The 19554-nt window shown below is 37.0% G+C and overlaps 1 protein-coding gene across 10 annotated transcripts in view; it reads right to left on the reverse strand.

Annotated features, from left to right (window-relative positions):
* ntm (neurotrimin) overlaps positions 1–19554 on the reverse strand; it is a 309799-nt gene that overhangs the window by 14734 nt on the left and 275511 nt on the right. For all 10 annotated transcript variants that reach the window (XM_039676458.2, XM_089126531.1, XM_089126532.1 and 7 more), the window contains one exon: positions 6746–6871. In XM_039676458.2, coding sequence (XP_039532392.2) covers positions 6746–6871 — 126 coding nt within the window. The remainder of the gene's footprint in view (positions 1–6745; positions 6872–19554) is intronic.

Genomic DNA, 19554 nt, shown 5'->3' on the forward strand with positions numbered 1-19554 from the left:
TCATACCCTATATATTGTATTGTTATATATTGTATTGAATATTAAATATTATATCTTTTATTCTGCATAATTGGACATCTAAACTGACAAAAACTATAAAAATGTTTAAGGCTAAAATGTTTATATATATATATATATATATATAAACCTGAATAATCTAAATGCGTCTCTTTAGCACGCAGTGTGTTTATCATGCAATTTATTTGCGAAACTGAGTTTTTACAGGCATAGGATACGCATGGGTTGGTTAGTGTAGGTTTAGTAGTGGTGTGAGGTGCATGTATATTATATGTTAGGACGTTATACGAAATCATATGCACGTAAAAACTCATTTTCGCGTATAAATTGCACGATATTACACAATGCGTGCTACAGAGACGCATTTACGTGAGTAAACAGGCTGAGCAGTGATGGGAAAGTTCTCTTTCTACATGAACTAGTTCAAAGTTCAGTTCACACATTTTAAAAAGAACTAGTTCAGTTCATAGTTCATACTTCAAAAAATTAACTAGTTCATTCATAGTTCTTTTTTTCCATATGTTGCGATCTTTTTTTTAAATTAGTATTATTGCCACAGCCCATACACAACCACAGACAACAATTATTTTATCGACGGGCAGTTTGCGAAAAAATGTAAGATTTTTCCCATCTCACCAACCTCATCATAAAACCCGTTTAAATTAGTATACGACGCCTCCTCGCTCGCTGCTTTGTCGACGGCGGCCTCGGCGCCACACTGGTGGCTGGTGTTGCCAGATTGGGTGTTTTTAAACTACATATTTTACGCTAGTTTTAGCCGGGTTTTCACCTGGAAGGCTTTATGGAAATCTGGCACCCGACTGAACGAAGTTAAACCGAGAGAGCGTTCATTGAACACGTTCAGGCTTCACGTTCAGTGACGTCAATGCATATCCTCTATAATGCAAGTCAAAGGACTCCCACCCCCTTAAATTATTTACATTTTTTTTTTTTTTACTACAATAAAACTAAGCTGGACCAGATTTTATATTGATATTCAAAAGTATGACTATACTAGATAACAGGTAAATTGAATCTCTAATCTTCATAACATTAAAATCATAGTTTACAACTACTGGAATGTCCTAAAGTAGCTCAGCCCAGTATGAGTGTAAAGTACTGCAGCAAAGCAGAGAGCAAGCCACCAATACTGCAGAGCTGTTGCACACACACACACACACACGTACACACACGTACACAGAAGGAAAGCAGAGCTGGACAAGGTGCTGAATCAACCCAGGCACAGCTGAATGTGTCATCTTACGAGGGACAGGTTCTCTGTCTGATCCCTCCAGACAGCAGGAACGCCATTACCGCACCATATGATTTCCTTAGCTTGTCTTCTGAATGCGAACCAAACAGATTTGCTTAAATCAGAGGTCACTTTTGGTGGATGATACACCTTGCTATGACAATCTATATCCATGTCGACATGCAGATTCTCAGTTATAGAAGATGTAGCTGCTTAATAATTTAGGAAACAAAAGGTGTATTAACTGACACAAGACTTGACTAGCACAAAGCCTTATCTACTTGAAAAAACAAACATGGATAGAGTGAGTCACACATATGCCTTGCAGATATTTATTGCCTTTATTCAGCTGAGATTTTTGTCAGTAAAGATAATGCAGTTTGACAGGCTTGCTTTGATTCCAGCCATCACATATCATCCAGTCTTTGGTTCTTTGACTTAAAAATGCTAAGTGAAAGCCACATCTGTTACTAATGCCGAAATATGCTTTTGTTTGTGCGAGCGAGTGCAAATGTGTTTGCGGTACATTTGTATGTGGCATACAAACAACACCCACAATCCAGTTTAATCACCTCCTAAATGTGCTGAAATATCTTAATTAGGTCGTCGTTATTCTTTTCAGCTTAAATGCATGTGCAAAATTGGGTGTTTTGGTACATTCGGCTCTTGAATGGAGACGAGATGGAACGACGTGCTGCATTCGACTTGAGAGAGAGACAATACAAGCTTGAGTTAGAATGGAAAGATAAACACACAGCGGAGTGCATTAGCATGGGGTAGTTTGTGGGTCCACAAAGTAGTTCACAGATCCACATCTTTCTAAACCCCCGAGGCCATTGCTCAGGAGAGAGAAACACCATAAACCAGACCCGACCAGAGTAATATCAATCTATAACCCCAATCCAAATGCATTCATTTCACTCTGTGTTTCTGTCATCCCCCACCAAAAAAAAAAAAAAAAAAAAACCCTGGAAAATAACCGGAGTCAGCATATATCCGAGGAGGGGAGGGCAAAAGAAAAATAGAGAGCGAGATCGGCAGAGTAGAACTGTATTAGCAGTTAGGGCTAGCGCTCAGAGGATCATTTGGTTCCTGAAATGAGCTGCCGAACCCAAACACACAGCAGCCTCATTACATAGATGGTTATAAACAGGATTAATGCAATCACAGCTCAATAAAAACCTCAAGCAATGTGCTCCACACAATGTGCTCTTCACTGAGCCAAAACCCTAATTCACGCTGATGTAATAGGAGCGTTAGCTCCTGGGACACAGACGCTCATTAAAAACAATGTTTATTCAAGTCGATTAAACAGTAGCAATGATAAATTAGCGACATTATTGACCCTGTTCCTCACCCAAAGGTAAAACAATACAGCAGCACAACAACATGTTTACTCTTCCAATACCCACAATGCAACGGAAACGCTGCTTGGTCTTTACGCAGAAAGAGAAATATGGGTGAATATGAATATCCATTTTTGAAGATGGAAAAAAATAAGTAAACAACCCTCCCCTACCATAAGCTTTTGCTCAGATCACATGAAAGAGAGGCCACGCACAGCCCTGCAAATTAACTCAAGTGTGTAATACTGTATGTCTATTAAACAGTATCAGGGGATAATTACATTCATATCTTCTATTTATAATATCTTTTAAGCATAAACGATCCGTTTCTTTGCATGTGGAAGGCAGTTATTCACGATGAATACATTTATAAAGGGGATCAAAATGACTCGTTTTGGAATTAATGCTTTTCTTTAACCGTAAAACCGTATTCTGGACAAATGTGGGCAAAATAGTTTTGATTTTTTTTTTTAAAAATACTTCCCTTGATCTGAGCGGTACAAGACTTGGCTACTTTTCCTAAGTTTGCCTCCTGAACACACACCATTTTTTTTTTACTCAATTCAACAATGTTAAGTGGGTGAAAAAAAACAACAACAACAAACAAACTCAAAAATGGGCACCATAGAAATGAATGGGAAAAACTGTAATTTAGAGCATACTAAAATAAGCCAAAATAAGACACCGGGTGACAGCAAAGTCAGTTTACTTTATGTTTTAGCTCTAAGAACTTATTGGAATGATATTTTAATGTAGTTTAAAAAAAACACATAAAAATAAGCATAATTTACATAGAAAATATGGTACTTTTTGAAGTAAATAAATTCAAAAATACCTCCAAAATTAAAAAAAAATACCATAAATGGATAGACAAAACTTTATCAAAGATAGTGATATAACATTTATAATAAATAAAAATTAGGATCACACCTGAGTCCTCTGCCCACATTTGTCCACAATTACAGGATTAAGTACTATAAAGTGAATACGGTTTGAGGGCTACAGGGATCTTCCACCGTTTTTTCCCTATTAAACTGATGATGCATAGGCCTACCTCTCTTGTCTCAATCGCGCGAGACACTTTGATAACACTTAACTAGCCCAGTTCACTCATTAAGATCCAAGCCGAGAAGTGTCCAAACACCTCCACGTTTTCCCTATTTATATACAGTTACTCTCAACCAAGAATGGTGACCAAAATAAAACGTTGCGGTTAAAGTGGATAACTATAATGTATGGTGGCAAGTGCTTTTGGAGCACTTCGACTTCAAGTTCTACACATGAAGGTGAACTCTAGAAAGTCATTAAAGCACAAATAACATTGTTGCATGTGTTTCTTTAATGAGAATGGATGATAGCAGGTCTAGCTGCCCTCTTTAGATTGAGATCTAGATAAGAAAAGGACTTCTATGATCGTAATCTAGAAGAAAAAAACCTTACAAGCGAGTGATATGAGACTGAAGATACGGCGCGGGATCATGAAATCTCTCGGGTTTATACAGAGTCCGGGCGAAAGAGCCGTGCGGCTTAGAACGAAGTGCCATTTAAAGGTCGGAGATGTGTACTTACAGAACTAAGTGTGACTGGCAGACTTATTTCAGCCCTTTATTGAAACAATGTGGAAACGCTGCGGTAAATCTAAATGACTGTAGTGCGGTGAATGCTCCAGGGAGCAGGTGTGCTTCAAATCAACAGGCTCTCGTCCGTCTAATACAAATTTTTAAAAGAAACAAATCCCTGACAAGAAACAAATCCTGGTGCTATCGAGATATTAAGATCTTATCGCAGGGGGGTCTGTGTCTTAATTAAGCTTCACACATCGTTTGGATAGCTTCCCACTGATTCCGGCCCCATCAAGATTTCTGGTTGCCAGCTCTTTGGAGATTATGGCACGCGTTTACAAAAGCAAATCAGATCTGCGAGCCAACAAAGTGTTAAATTGAACTAATGGCACAAAAGCGTGGTGTTTATAAGTGGTGTAATGTTACCAACACCAACTTGCAAACGTGGCTCAAATTAGTCCCTAAAAGAATGGGGCGTCTACTATTTCAGAGACTAATTTGAGCCAAGTCTGCAAGTTTTTGAATATCCATAAAATCCCAAATAACCCTATTTACTTCTTTAATGCATCTTGAACAATTCATCAGTGCATGTTCCAAATTTCTGCCTAATATTTAATTAAAACAATTTTGGCCAAGCTATTGGGAATTTAGTTTTAATCAATTTGCATACAGTCTACTCCATTCTGGTGTATGGCTCCCATTAATTCCCCACTATTGTTCTGGTTCTAAACCAACATTTATTACTTTTATCAGTGGAACACAAAGGAGTATGTTTTGAAGAACGGTTCAATGGGTTTTGGCAATACAATGAAAGTCAGTGGGGTCCAAATTCAAAACAACAAAGATAATTGTAAACATTTCTAAAAAAAATATCTTCAGAAAAGTTTGGAAAGACATAAGAGTGAGTAAACAAAGTCAGAGTACACATTTTGGAGTGAACTATCCCAGATGAAAATCTGGAGACAATAGAAGTGCATAAACACAGTGTCCACCTGCTAAATGATGTGAGTCGATCCTGTGGTCCAACCGGGCCCTGACTTGACTACATCCGTTCTGACAGCTGATATTTTTTCCCTAAATGCAGCTGAAGCTCTTAAAAGACATCTGTACGGTATCATAATGGAATCCTATCTTAAACTCTTTCACTTATCTCAAAAAAAAAAAAAAAAAAAGAGCAGTCACTTCTGTGTCACATTAACATTTCAATTACCTGATCCTTGTAACAACACAAAGGAAGAAAAGGCATGCGTGAGCAGGTACGGCAGTCCAATTGCACCCCATGAATCATAGTGCATTAAAATGCAGTTTTTTTCCCTGATTAAGTGAAATGGTGCACAGCAGAACAGAGCTGTAGACAGGCCCAAATGGAGCTGATTTGTTCATGTGGCCTGAAGATAAGCAAAACGGACCACTCAGCTTGTACACACACACAAACACGAATACAGCTTTCAGTGAAAAAGAAACCTGATGTATTATCTTACTCCTGCTTAATATGTCAGTGGGATGCGGTATTTTGCTAAATCAATGAAAAAAGTGCACTGTCCTGGTAATGGGAAAACACATCAGCAGTACTGGACCAATATTGAGGATTGTGGTTTCATTTTGAAGGCAAAAACTATTGACTAGAGATTTGCTTACTTTTCAGAGATTATGTTAAAGGGATACTTCAGGATTTAGCATTATGCTTTCCACTCTCACATCCCCCTGAGACGAGATATTTTGTGTAATTTTTGTCTAAAATGATGCAAAAATCATAATTTTGTGTCATCAGAGGATTTTTTGTCCAGAGGCTAAAGACTACAGTCAGTAGTTGGGTCTGTCCCGCATGTTCTCAACCCGCCCATAGAGGGCGATCTCACTCACGCCATCTTGTTTTGGAAGCTAAGCTAGCAGGCTATTGTTCTGTGGAGAAAGCTGAGTAGTAGGGGTCACCATCCTCTTTTTCCCGGACATGTCCGGCCGTCGATGTCCGGGATTCAGCTTTTTCTTTCTGCAGTCGCCATTCATTGTTTACATGCACACCTTTTGTTTCAATCTAACTGAATTCATTCCGATTAGTGAATCTGAATGTAGTGTTTACATGAATGCTAAACAAGTGATTGGTTGATATGCGTTTTAACATTGCTAAGAAAATTTCCGCTCATCGGTAATCACGCCACCGGCCTTGCGTCGTTCTCCCGCGGCCCTTACTCGCCCCGCTCGCCACAGTTAACATGATGAATGGCGACTGTAGAATGTAAAAGCCAAATCCCGGACATTTTGGGGCGATCTCGAAATCCCACAAACTCATTGCAGAGACTCACTAATAGCCTAGACTTGTTCTTTAACTACTGCGCTCTGTTACCGGTAGGCGTGGCCTCCTAGGGCAGTGAAGCAAGTGCATTCTGGGAGTTGTTGTCTTTCATCCACATAAGCCAAAAATACATTTTCTGGCTTTTCTCAATCTAGAAAGCTCCAAATTCAAAGATAATTTCCATTTGTCTACATAAATGATCCATTTTAAATACACATTGATATTTCCAGAGGTGAAGCATTTTCTGCCCATAAAGGCATGATATGCATCGTACCTGAAGGTGATATTATTCTCCAGACGATGGCAGGTTCTGGTTTTCCGTTAGCCAGGCACATCAGAGTGACGTTGGAGCCTTCGTTCACCACAAGATCCTTTGAAAGGTTCACAATCTTTGGAGGAACTGTAAAACAAAAAGCAAAGTTACATTAATAGCCCAATTTCGAATGTGCACTTTAGACATTCTACAAACTATCTATGAGTAACTTTGCAACTACATGTCAACTCACACTCAGAGAATTTGTAGACTGCTAGGTTAGGGTTAGGATTAGTAGACCTTGCAAGTTGCAAAAAATATCTTGTAGGGGAACATTGTGTGAGCAGACTCACAAGCAGATTGTTAGTTCACATATTGTTGAAATGTGACTTATAGTTAGTAAAATGTCTAAAGCGGACTATTGAAATAAAGTGTTATCAAAAAATATCTTACAACAGTGAATGTTAGTAATGATACACAATATTCTTGATCAAGAGTACAGACTGCCATAATTCAGAAATCAATTGTCTTTTCCACAGAGCATGCAAACATAAATGTAACAATAAATAAATTGTACATCATTTATTTAAACAGTGATCTCTCTTGAGAAAGTTGCATGTTTTGGTGGGATTTAACTTTTTTTTTTTTGGTGGGGCAAAAATGTACAATAAATATTCCAGAAAAGCTTAGTAACATATTTGATGGGCACCATTTCTTTCTGGTGAAGAGAAATTGCAAACTAGACACATTACACAAGGTTGATTTATTGATTGCCTTTGCACTTTGAACACAATTTAAACAGACTGCAGAGCAAGCCACAATTCAGGCCTTTATGAGGGCCTAGCAGAGCTAAAGAAAATATACATCTCAGCAAAACTAAAGATGTTACAAATACTTTATTTAGTTACCCTACAGGGAATGGTGATAAAGGGTGTCGACATCCTCCCTTCAGGAGAACAAATTATGGCCTACTTTCAAAAAGGAGTGTTAAACATTTACTAAAACACTCAAAGAGTGCTTCACTTAACACTCAAAAACACTTTTGGTTTGTTTTATTTTTTTGGTGTTAAAATTAAAAAAGGTTTCAGGGAAACTACTTTAAAAGAATGCTAAGCTATACGGTAAAGCAGCATTTGATTAGGGTGAAAGCATTACATTTGATCAATTTAGATTAAATAATATAAAACTAAAATTAAGAACACACCATAATTCACATTGAAATATAAGTCAGAAACAATAGAGAACAGCTGTATTCACCTGAATACATACATTTAAATTTGCATATTTAACCAATAAACATATGTTGTCTTTTCTATGATATTTAGCGCTATTTTTTAGTCTCCAGGACTGATTTAATCATTTAGATAAAAGTGTTACACTTTCGCCAAACTTGTACTTGTAAATTATTAATTTCTATAATCTAGTATTAAAAATTTGGGGGTCAGTAGTTTTTTATTTTATTTATATATATATATATATATATATATATATATATATATATATATAAATGCCTGGTATTCCTTTGAGCTTTTGAACCACTCAATAAAGAATCGTAAATGTAAGTACCACGGTTTCCACAAAAATATGTTATATTTTTAAATATATAAATCTGTTTTCAGCTGTGACAATAAGAAAAGTTTCTTGATCATCAAATCAGCACATAAGTAGATAATCAATTCAGCATTGCCATCACAGGAATAAATTACATTTTTAAATATATATGTTCACAATATTACTGTTTCACTGTATTTTTTTGATGAAATAAATGCAGCCTTGATTAGCATAAAATACTTTTTATTCAAAACATGAATAAACCTTATTAAGCCCAAACTTTGTTGGAGGAAAGCATTTATCCTTCTGGTTATTATCATGTTCAAATGAAGTGAAATGCAGTTTGTTGGAGGATCTTAGATTAGAAGAATCAAGATCATGAACTGTTACTTTTGGCACAGGCACCCTGAGGATTTCACACACACACTATTTTGAGTACTGAACCATGAACTTTACATGTCTTTCCTCACAAAATCTTGGCTCATATTATCAAAATTGTCCTGCAAAATAAAGGTCAGTTAAGTTAAAGGTCAGTTTAGTATAATGTTTCCAATCTCTGGAGAGGATCGTGCACTTTTGCCTCGATGATGGCCGGCAAAATATGTTTGACTTGACTGCCGTAACGGTAGAATAAAGTCCTTCTGAGGCCATTAACTAATTCCCTCCACTGTAAATGAAGATCCACAACGAGCCTTAGCCGAAATGCTTCCGTTGAAAATTAATTCAACAAATGCCTTCAGGCGGTGTGCGCACGATATCTCATTCCGTGAAAACAAAACACACAGTGTGTGAGCACGCTGCTTTAAACAATTAGCATTATCATTAAGCCTTTGTAAGTGATGTTCTCAGTAAATGTAATAATAGGTGGCACTGATGGTGTGATCAGAAAACTACCAGTGTCGTTTGACATGTGTTCCTCCATTGAATAGAGAAGTTATTTTGACACGTGTACTCTGTCAAGAGATTTGGCTTTGCATTTCAAAGCTGAGGCAATTGAAAGGTTGCCGTAAACGTCAGAGCTGGTACCAACAAAGCCAGGCAGTGCCACTGTTTTATCATGTTTTAGTCACTAAAGACATGTTCCTCCAGAGACACTCAGCTATAAATCATTCATTGAATGTCAGTCATAAGTGACAGGGGGCCATAGACTTTTCTGATCGTTTTATCTTTTTTTTTTTGACAAGTTCACAATTTTCTCCAGTTTGTAACATAAAGGGTAAACAATCTGTTTGTTTCATCACAAATCAGAGAGAGCCCTTTTTGAGGTTTTGTGGCTTTTAGTCCAATTAGCTTTGAAGCTTATCCACACACCAAAAGACCAAATAACAGACTATATACACATAATCACAAGAGTCAGATTGTCTTTACAGTTTATCCAAATCAAACCCAGACACCATGTTGAGCAAAAGTAATGTTATTGACCAACTTTTGTAGAGTGAAATTAAATCATCATCATCAAAGTTCAACAAGTTAGTGAACATTTCATTCCAACTGTAAAAAAATATGGTTGGTTTAACTTAAAAAAATGAAGTAACCTGGTTGCCTTAAAATTTTAAGCTCATTGAAATGAAAAAATGTAGTTAATACAATGAAAGAGATTGATTTTTTATTAAAATTATGTTATCTGAACCACAGAAATTATTTAAGTTGATTTGAAAAAAGAAAAAATGTTGTGATGAACATATGAACATATTTTTTTTTACAGTGTAGATATACAGCCTGCTTAAATTAATATTATTCAATACAATTAATTAGACAATGGTGCATTAAATTGATCAAGACATTTTTGTTACAATATATATATATATATATATAACTAATGCTTCCTTTAGATCTTCCTATTTATCTAAGAACCCTGAAAAAAACTCTCAGAGTTCACAAAAAAAATGGCAGCATACTAACCCTATTGATGATAGTAAGAAAAAAAAATTTCTTGAGCAGCAAATCAGCATAAAATGTAAAAAAAAAAATTGTTTGTTAAACTTCAAAAAAATAAGTAACCTGGATGCCTTAAAATTTTAAGTTCATTGAAATGGAGTTAATACAATGAAGGAGATTGATTTAATCATCAGAAACTCAAAATATTATGTTATCTGAACTACATGAATTATCTAAGTTGATTTGACTGCTGAAAATGCAGCTTTGCCATCACAGGAATAAATGAATGTTAAAATATATTCAAACAGAAAATCACTATTTTATATTGTAATATTATATCACAAAATATCACTGTATCTGTCGTGTTTGATCAAATAAATGCCACCTTGGTCAGCATAAGGGGGCTTTCACACTTGGCAAACTGACTGCCTAATGATAAAGTGACTTTTCTTTTCTTTAATAAAATGAACGGAATGCATTAACAATTAACTACAAAACAATAGGGGGATTAATTATTATTAAATATTTTATTCATGAAGAAATTTTAATTGCTGGATTTGCAGATTTTTGAAGAAATCCATTACTTCCACAATGAAAGAAAAAAATGATAAAAACTTCAACATCAAAATGCAAAAACTTCATCCAGCAGCGAGAGCATACGTTTGATAATCTGTAGCCCAGAATGTTAAATGTGTTTTGCTCACTGTTCTAAATATGGCAAGCTTAAAGTCATCCTAAAAAAGAAAAGCATAAAAATCTCTGTGCACTCCACACAGCTCTTTAACAGCAGATTCCAGCAAAAACCACAACACACACGCTCTGTTTATCGACAAACTGTAACTGTCACCAAAGGAACCATATGAAAGTTAATAAGAGAACTGTTTACAACAGCACAGTGACCCTCTGTATGACAATGACAGTCAGAGTGAGGAATGATTCTATCACTGCATTTATGACTTGTCTTGGAACGATAGTGTGTATCTTTGTGAGCCATATTTCTGATATGGATGGACGGAATGCAACTCAAAGCCATTTCCAAAGCCAATAAAGAGCTTACAGTGAATGTTCTTCCTTTATATTGCACAGACTCTCACACAATCACCAAGAAACATGGCCATTTGGGGATGTGTGTGTGTGTGTGTCACCAGATTGGATTCTCCAGCCTCTGTATGAGGTAAAGCATGTTAAATTGCATTTTAATAGAGTCGTACCATCCTCTTACTTTTGATGCCGGATTTCTGAGCTTCAAAGAGATCCTCAGTTGACAGGAGGAGCAATTGAATAGAAATAACTTGGCATATCGCAGTCTATTCCCAAGATTTGACCTTAGCTTTTCATAGCTGAGATGTGGGAATCCTCAGTAAGGCATGATGAAATATGAATATAAACTCCCTAGCAAAACAAAACCAGAAAATAAACCAAAGATGGGTATGAGTTTTGGTTCGGTTGAACTAAAGGACAAAAATCTGGCAGACCAGACCCGCTGGCAGATTTTCAACAATCCATTAATGAGCACTTCATTATGATGATCAGCAGCAACTGAGAGCACCATTAACACGGTTAAGTTTATCACCTCTAATTGTGTTAGATGAAGAAAGAATTCAATAATGAAAGGACATTTATCTTAGCTATAATTCTACAGGGTCATGTGCTTAGTGTTATTCACCTTTCACCTTTTCACATTCACCTAATTCACATTTCACTCTGATTTTAGGGATAAGTTATGGGAAGGTTTAGGACAAAACGTTGGACGGGAATGTTTATCAGGATCAAGAAAATATGTTGATCTGGTAACATGACTTACTTGACCATATTAATATTAAAGGGGTAGTTCAGTTTAAAAAAAAAAAAATTGCTGATAATTTACTCAGCCCCATGTCATCCAAGATGTCCATGTCTTTCTTTCTTCAGTCGAAAAGAAATTAAGGTTTTTGATGAAAACATTCCGGGGTTTTTCTCCATATAATGGACTTCAATGGGAACCAAACGGTTCAAGGTCCAAATGAGAGTTTTAGTGCAAATTCAAAGCATTATAAAGGACACCAGACGATGAATAAGGGTCTTATCTAGCGAAACAATCGGTCCTTTAAAAAAAAAAAAAAAGGTTTAAGTTTTATAAGCACAAATGCTCGCCTTGCTCTTTTCTGTGATGAGCGTTCGTGACTCTCCTGTGTGAACTCGTTCATCAAAATTAACAAATCTTTTTTCGAGTCATGACTCCTAGATAAGACCCTTATTCATCGTCTGGTGTCGTTTAAAGCCCTTTGAAGGTTAATTATCTTCAAAAATTGATCGGTGCATCTGTAATATATATGATTATGTCATATCTGACTGGTTTGCTGCCAATAAGCCAGTGGTATTTCTGATTCAACACAAAAGATAACAATTAGCCTCATTCCAGCCAGATGACCTCTTACTGCAAGTGTCCACTGGTGCGCAAGAAACCCGCTCAATACTGCTTAAAACTCTAGTGGCCTGCAGCTCTGAGGTTGTGTCTGTAAAATGCAGAGCAGTGTGGATGCCTTCAGAATGGTTAATGATTGCTTTCAATATGTGGTCAATAAACTCATCATATTTATGCACATTTACAGTGCAAACTATACTCTAGATTGCCCGAAGTATAGAGTAAATTTAATAAACTTTTGTTAACCTAGCCGCAACGATTTTTTCAAAATCTGAATTCAATATAGCCACAGTGTGCACTGAATACACACACAAAAAAACAGACATATTGGTGGATCTTGAAACTTCTGACAAACTGACTTCACTTTACTTCACTGGCTGCCACCCTCTATTTCTCTTTACCATTTGAATAAAGTTGAACATTTGTCAACTTTTTGATGCTCTTACTGGTTGCTCTGCTGTCAATCCCCCACGTGAGCCCGTCACTCAACTCCCATGGAGAATGAACTGAAAATGCCTGCTCAACTCCATGCCAGTGGACACATATGGTTACGGACTAAATGACATGGAGCCAGTGATTCTGGAAGGGTAGTTAGCTGATAAAACATCTACCATCTGAAAATATACTTCCAGTATGCTACGGCTCCATTCTCGTCAAACAGTCATGGACATGTGTCATATTAGAGTAAAACCACATGTCGTTTTTGTCTTCTGTGGCACAATAAACATGTCATGACAGTCTGTTTGATAAGCACAGTGGGTTTGGGAAAGAGGAAATCAATCTGTGTGTCATTGCTGTCACAATAACCTAAAGACCAGCCGTGGCAGAGCTCTATTCCAAGACCTAGCAAGTTTCCTCGCCGCATACTGACAAAATAGGCAGTGCCTACTAAAACAATATATGAATATGAACATATCTCCCACCATATGTCACCGGTCAGGTAAATATTTAGCCCCGCCCCTAAACCCACGCCATAGGCTGAACCAAAGTTGCTGTTGTCAGGGTGACCAGGAAGCTTTTTCGTGGAAATCAAAGACAACACATTACGTATAGCTGTCTGCATCTAAACTGGGATGGGGAGAGCATTCCAACATGGAAAAAAGTCACATATTTCTCATTCAAAAGCATTTAGAAAACATGATCTTAGTTAGAAACAAGTTTATTATTCAGTTGATGCAACTAAAACTAAATAGTTAAACTAAAAACATAACAAAAAATATATAGATACATTATAGAATATACTTAACTTTCAATATTAAAATAAAATAAAAGTTTTTTAACCAACTTTCACCTCATCTATCATCTTGGAGGTCAGTGCAATGCATTCTGGGATTGGTGACATCACTAAGGCGACATCACTTTAGAATTTTCCTTTTTCGTTTCAGATAAAAGCATCTGCTAAATGCGTACATGTAGAATTTGGGCAAACTGAGGTATCAACAAAAATGTCCGAAAGCTGTTGAAATGTAGCCTGGGATGCCAGCCCGAACCCCGCCCACAACATTTTTTGGTCGGGAAGTTCGGTCTGGACTCGATCCTTTGAGGAGTAATTATGATCGGTTCAGAAATTGTCAGGCTAATCAAATTGCCAGGGTGGGATTTATACCATGATAAACAGATGATCTGTATTTACGTAATCATCACGTTATCAAAGAGTGCTTGGGTTGAACTGGTTTCCCTCAAAGATGGCCGCCGCTGGAGAATTGAGACATATAGATTCCGCTATCGCGTCTCGACAGAAATCGACAGCGCAGCGCATTCATTTTAAAAGACGAACCGAGAACTGCAATCAAGGCATTTGTCGATCGGAAACATGTGTTTGCCGTCCTTCCTACGGGATTCGGCAAAAGTTTAATTTACCAGCTCCGATGGTCGCTAAGAAGATGGGGCGCAATGAAAACCCAGTGGTCGTTGTGGTTTCTCCTTTGGTCGCACTCATGGAGGACCAAGTAAAAGAAGCAACACTCATTATTTTACTACTTCTTCCAGCGTGCGTGCAGTTGAGCTCTGTTGACAACTATGCATAGCTCAATATACGCCACTTACTGCGTTGCTCTGATTGGTTGTAGGTCTATCCAATTGAGTGCAGAGTTTGTTTGTTTTTTTTCCTGGTTTGGTTAAGACACACCTCGTAATCAAAGCCCTATGGAGCAGAATCAGACTCACATTCTGACTAGAATATGATTTTGACGAAGTCAGGCTAGTTGAAATGTGCTTCGAACAGAATAATTCTTGGGAGAAATGTCTTGATTTTTGATTTCTGTCTAAAACAAGGCATGTTTAGAGTTGGTTCCTGGTTCTCATAATTCTCAAAAAAAAATGACCCCTTTCTATTGATTTACATTCATTAATATTTCACACACTTGGGCAATCTTTCTTCAAGGATCAATAATCACACGATCAATGCTGAAACCAGTCACAATGCACATGAATACAAATTAAATAACATGTTGTCGTTCTGTTGTGTACAAACAGTGTTTGACTTTGACTTGGTAAAGCTGATATAATGGCTCTGCTCTGTAACCAAAATAAACATCTACATTATGAATACACAAGACCCTAATACTTGAAACACAGCTGCAGGAACAATGTTTGCATCCAGCGAAAATGTCAGATAATTTGACATGCAAATGATGACCTCTTTCAGGCGCTGATTACTATGCAAAGTCTTTAATCAGGGAATGAATTTTGACTTCATCTGCTTCTCCTATACAACACATTCGCTGTATTTTCGTTCCTCAAAAAACGAAAAATGCTTTTGCCGTGCCCGGTTCTTTGCTGGGCTTGGGGGATATCCCGAGTATCATGGCACTCTCTCCCCATCACAGCTTGGATATAATCCTGTCCTCGAGGTATCTGACAGAAACAAATTAAAGACAAAAGCAGATGGGCTACATCATAGTCCCTTAAGAAAGGGGTTTTAGATATCAGCTTTATGGCTTTTAGGAAAATCTGTTCAAACGTTTCTCACGTTTTTCACACTTTCAAATTTAAGTGCAGTAATTTGTCTTTCAAAGTAAGTTTCTTCCATCTCTGTTTATTTAAAGTGTTTCTTCTCACTCATTTGTCATTTTAGCAGTACGACTACTACTTAATGTGTAAAAACATAATTAAGTAACAGAATTATTTAAAGTAAAACTAACTCTATTGTTACATATATATCATTATCATGCAATAAAGTTACTCAAGACTTTGGTCTCCCACCGTATGTCACGCCCCAAACCCCACGCCATAGGCTGAACCAAAGTTGCTGTTGTCAGGCTGGTCAGGGAGATTTTTCCAAAGAAATCAAAGCCAACAAATTACTCTCTCTGCATCTTAAGCTGGGATGGGGAGAGCATTCCAACATGGAAATAAAATTCAACAGCATTTGGCAAACATGATCTTAGTTAGCAACCAGTTTATCCAATAAACAGGAAAATAACCAATCTATAATGACATGAAACTGAACTGAGGCCAACAGATTTCTCTAAGAAAGATGCTACAATGAGTGTGCATGACAGGCTACATCTGCAGGAAGACATTCTGAGAACGCCATTGAAGCCAACAGCCGTGAGGCAACTGCAGTCTTTCCCTATAAATGTGGATGGCAATGGCAGCACAGACCAGCTTTATAAAGATTAGGAGAAGTTGGCTTTGTTGCTCCTTGACCTTATTATACATCAACAACTGCATGGAGGGAAATATGACGGTATGACTGGTATTCTGAGCGAGACCTCTGGAGCACGGCTATTTTGATTAGCATGAATTAGTTTTGGTGTTAACACGGTTCGCCTCTGCAAACACGATCATAGCGCAGTTCACTCCCACGCTCACATGATGTGCCGGAGAACATAAATTAATGGCTGTGTGGAAAAACAAGAAATGCAGACCAGATCTACTATCTTTATGCGGAAATGAATGGTTTTTCATTCAAATAACGATTCGATAACGAGTATGGTATTCGAGTAAGAGAGAGACATATAGTAAGAGAAAAAGAGAGAGACTGAGAAAGAAACAAGTATAAAGACGAAAAACATTTTTGATGTTTAATGGGACTTCCCACTGAAGCACTGTGGACATCATGATTCAATCCGAGGAAAGTTGAATGATGACAGAACGGTCAAATCTTATTGATATTGTGATTTTACATTCACACACACTATAGCAGTTCTCAACTGATTTGGCCATGGGACCCGAATTTTCTCATGGTCATTAAATGAAAATAGGTATTTAGGGTTAAGGTTACAGAAACTCTAGTTAAGTAAATACATAATACTAACATGAACAGTAAATAAAATATATGGACTCTGATCCCGATGAGTAGAACGAGCATCATACACGATGCAACAGTTACATAATTTATTTGTACTTTTTGGTATATTGCATGTTCGTAATTTAATTTGCTCTTTATAAATACAAGGGCTGGACGATTAATCGAAATTAACACACTACAACAATATATGGTTTATCTGAGTTCTTCAAGGTTTCTCAGGTATTTTCATGATGGTATAGTATATTTATTATTCAATGCTAAATCAACATAGCCTTTATCACTGTATCAAACTATAAAATAATATGTTGTGTGCCTTATTCTGTGTAAGAAGTCACATCATCTCACAGAAGGATGCTAATGTTGTTATGAAGTGAGTGTGGATTAAAAACATGTTATTAAAAGCTCCTCATGTTTGGAAAGATGTTTGACTCATCTTGCTTTTTAAAATGCACCTTATAAGCAATTCAAACTCACAGTGCTTTCAGATGGAGCAGCATTTACTACTGATCATCACAGAGCTGTACTTCACTGACAAAAATAATCACAGTCTTTGATCAATAAGATGCATCTGTTTAAGTGCGATTACATTTTAATTGTGATTAATTGTGCTGCCCTAATAAATAGTGAAGTGACATCGCCTGCCTCCACATTTGGACGTGCATTCGAAGAGTGCACACTTCCAACACATAACATCTGACAGGACAGGAAAGTTTGTTGAAATGCGAGACAATTTTTATTTCGAAACAAGATCTGAAAATAACGATACAATAATGACACTGACATACAGCCTGAAAACACTGAATCTAAAGCGAAACGATTGAATCTTTGACTGCACACTCGGCTACCCACTCAGAAAGGTCTTGCGACTTTAGGGTCACTCACGACCCACCAGTTGAGAAACGCTGGTTTAACTTGCAGATCTTGGCTTCTGGTACCTGAAGCTCATTAATAAGCATCAACAGCTTGAGGTGTTGTGTCTTCTTAATGCTCTGACCTTTCTGGATAACCTACGCAATTATTCATTTTGATCAAATTCCACTTTTAATCACATGGTCTACTTTTGCACATTCAAGTATCCCTACATGATTTTAATAACTTAAGCTGTTTGTGGTACGAATGCCGTGACCAAGGCACCTGTGGTTATTAAGAATAACTGTAGTCAGGGCACATGAAGGCCTTCGCACGCTCACAGACATTCGGAGAATAGAGAGCCTAAGTCCCTCCCCTCCGCTTCCGGCTCATGGGACCTTATTTCGGAAAAAAATATGTATGGTAGTCAATGGCGAGAGACAACTTATCTTTTTATTCCGTCTGAACTGTGCCCTGAATTACACATATGATGTTTGTCAATTTAAAAGATAATTCTGAAAGTCAAAAACGTCGCAGTTTGTCATAAAAGAGAAAAGTAACTTTTAGTTTTATGTGAAAATCGCTCAATGAACTACATCTCCCAGGAAGCGAAACAACGAGTGAGATCCGCTGCTCGTGTGTGTGCAGTCTGGTACAAAACACTCAGGCATGACGGCGTAACGTTACGATTATAACGTAAGTCTATAGAAACAATGACAGACATTAGCCTCAGTAAAGTTAGCCTCATTCATTGAGAGAAAATGTGCGCCTTTGGGATTTGTAGTCTTTGTAATTACGTATTTTCACAGTCTTATACCTCAACGGTTTCACATCAAACTGCGACTTTCTTTACTTTAAAATTTATCTTTTAAATTGACAAACATCATATGTGCAATTCAGGGCACAATTCAAACGAGATCAAAATATTTGTTGTCTCTCGCCATAGACTACCATACAATATTTTTCCGAAATAAGGTCCCATGGTGGTCGACCGGAAGGGGAGGGACTTAGGCTCTCTATTGAGACATTAGGTGTTTGGGGAGTCACAGCTTGGGGGAATTTGATGGAACACATGGCAGGCACACTGTAAAAAAAGGTGTTAGAAAGAACTTGAATAAAAAGCAACAGATGGCATTCTGTAGAGTTATTTACTTAATTACTGTACTGTCTGAACTTAAAAAAGGCAAGTTGCACAGACTTTGAATTTGCTATAATTGGAGCAACTATCAAAGATTGTTCAGACAGGCAGTAACATTTTATATATATATATATATATATATATATATGATTTGAATCTCTTATGATTTGGACAGATGTTGAGATTAGAAGACTTTATTTAAAGCATTGCATACACAGTACGTCTCGTCTTTTACCCATTTTGCCTGATGTTGTCTGCAAAATAATGAAAGTGCTAATGTAAAGTCAATGCTTCAGTCCATTACTATGACAACCAATGCAAACATGCAAGAAGCGAGTGAGATAAGGGGGGGTGGAACAGATTTTGTCAAATATTTTTTAGTTATATTATTGATTTGACCGCACTGACACTATTGGATCAGATCAAAACTTAAAATTAACTTAGCTGGATGATTTCACTATAGGTATCTTTATCAAAGTGATTTTCCCCATCATAGATGAAGTTTAAAGCATTACCAACTCTTTAGTACCACATTCATATGGAAAAGAATTATAAATTGAATTGAATTAAAGAAGCTATAATTTGAGACCAAAAACGCAGCATGTAACTGTTAAATATAGAACCTATAGGATGTTGTGCGGTCAACACAAAATGAACAAATCACTTCTAGTGCCAAATCTATTAAAGATTCATTCAAAATGAACGAATTGTTCATGATCGACCCATCACTACTCGCTTAGCACATTAGTTGTGTT

This window comes from Pimephales promelas, chromosome 23 (genome assembly GCF_988280905.1).
Source record: "Pimephales promelas chromosome 23, fPimPro1.hap1.1, whole genome shotgun sequence".
NCBI lineage: Eukaryota > Metazoa > Chordata > Actinopteri > Cypriniformes > Leuciscidae > Pimephales > Pimephales promelas.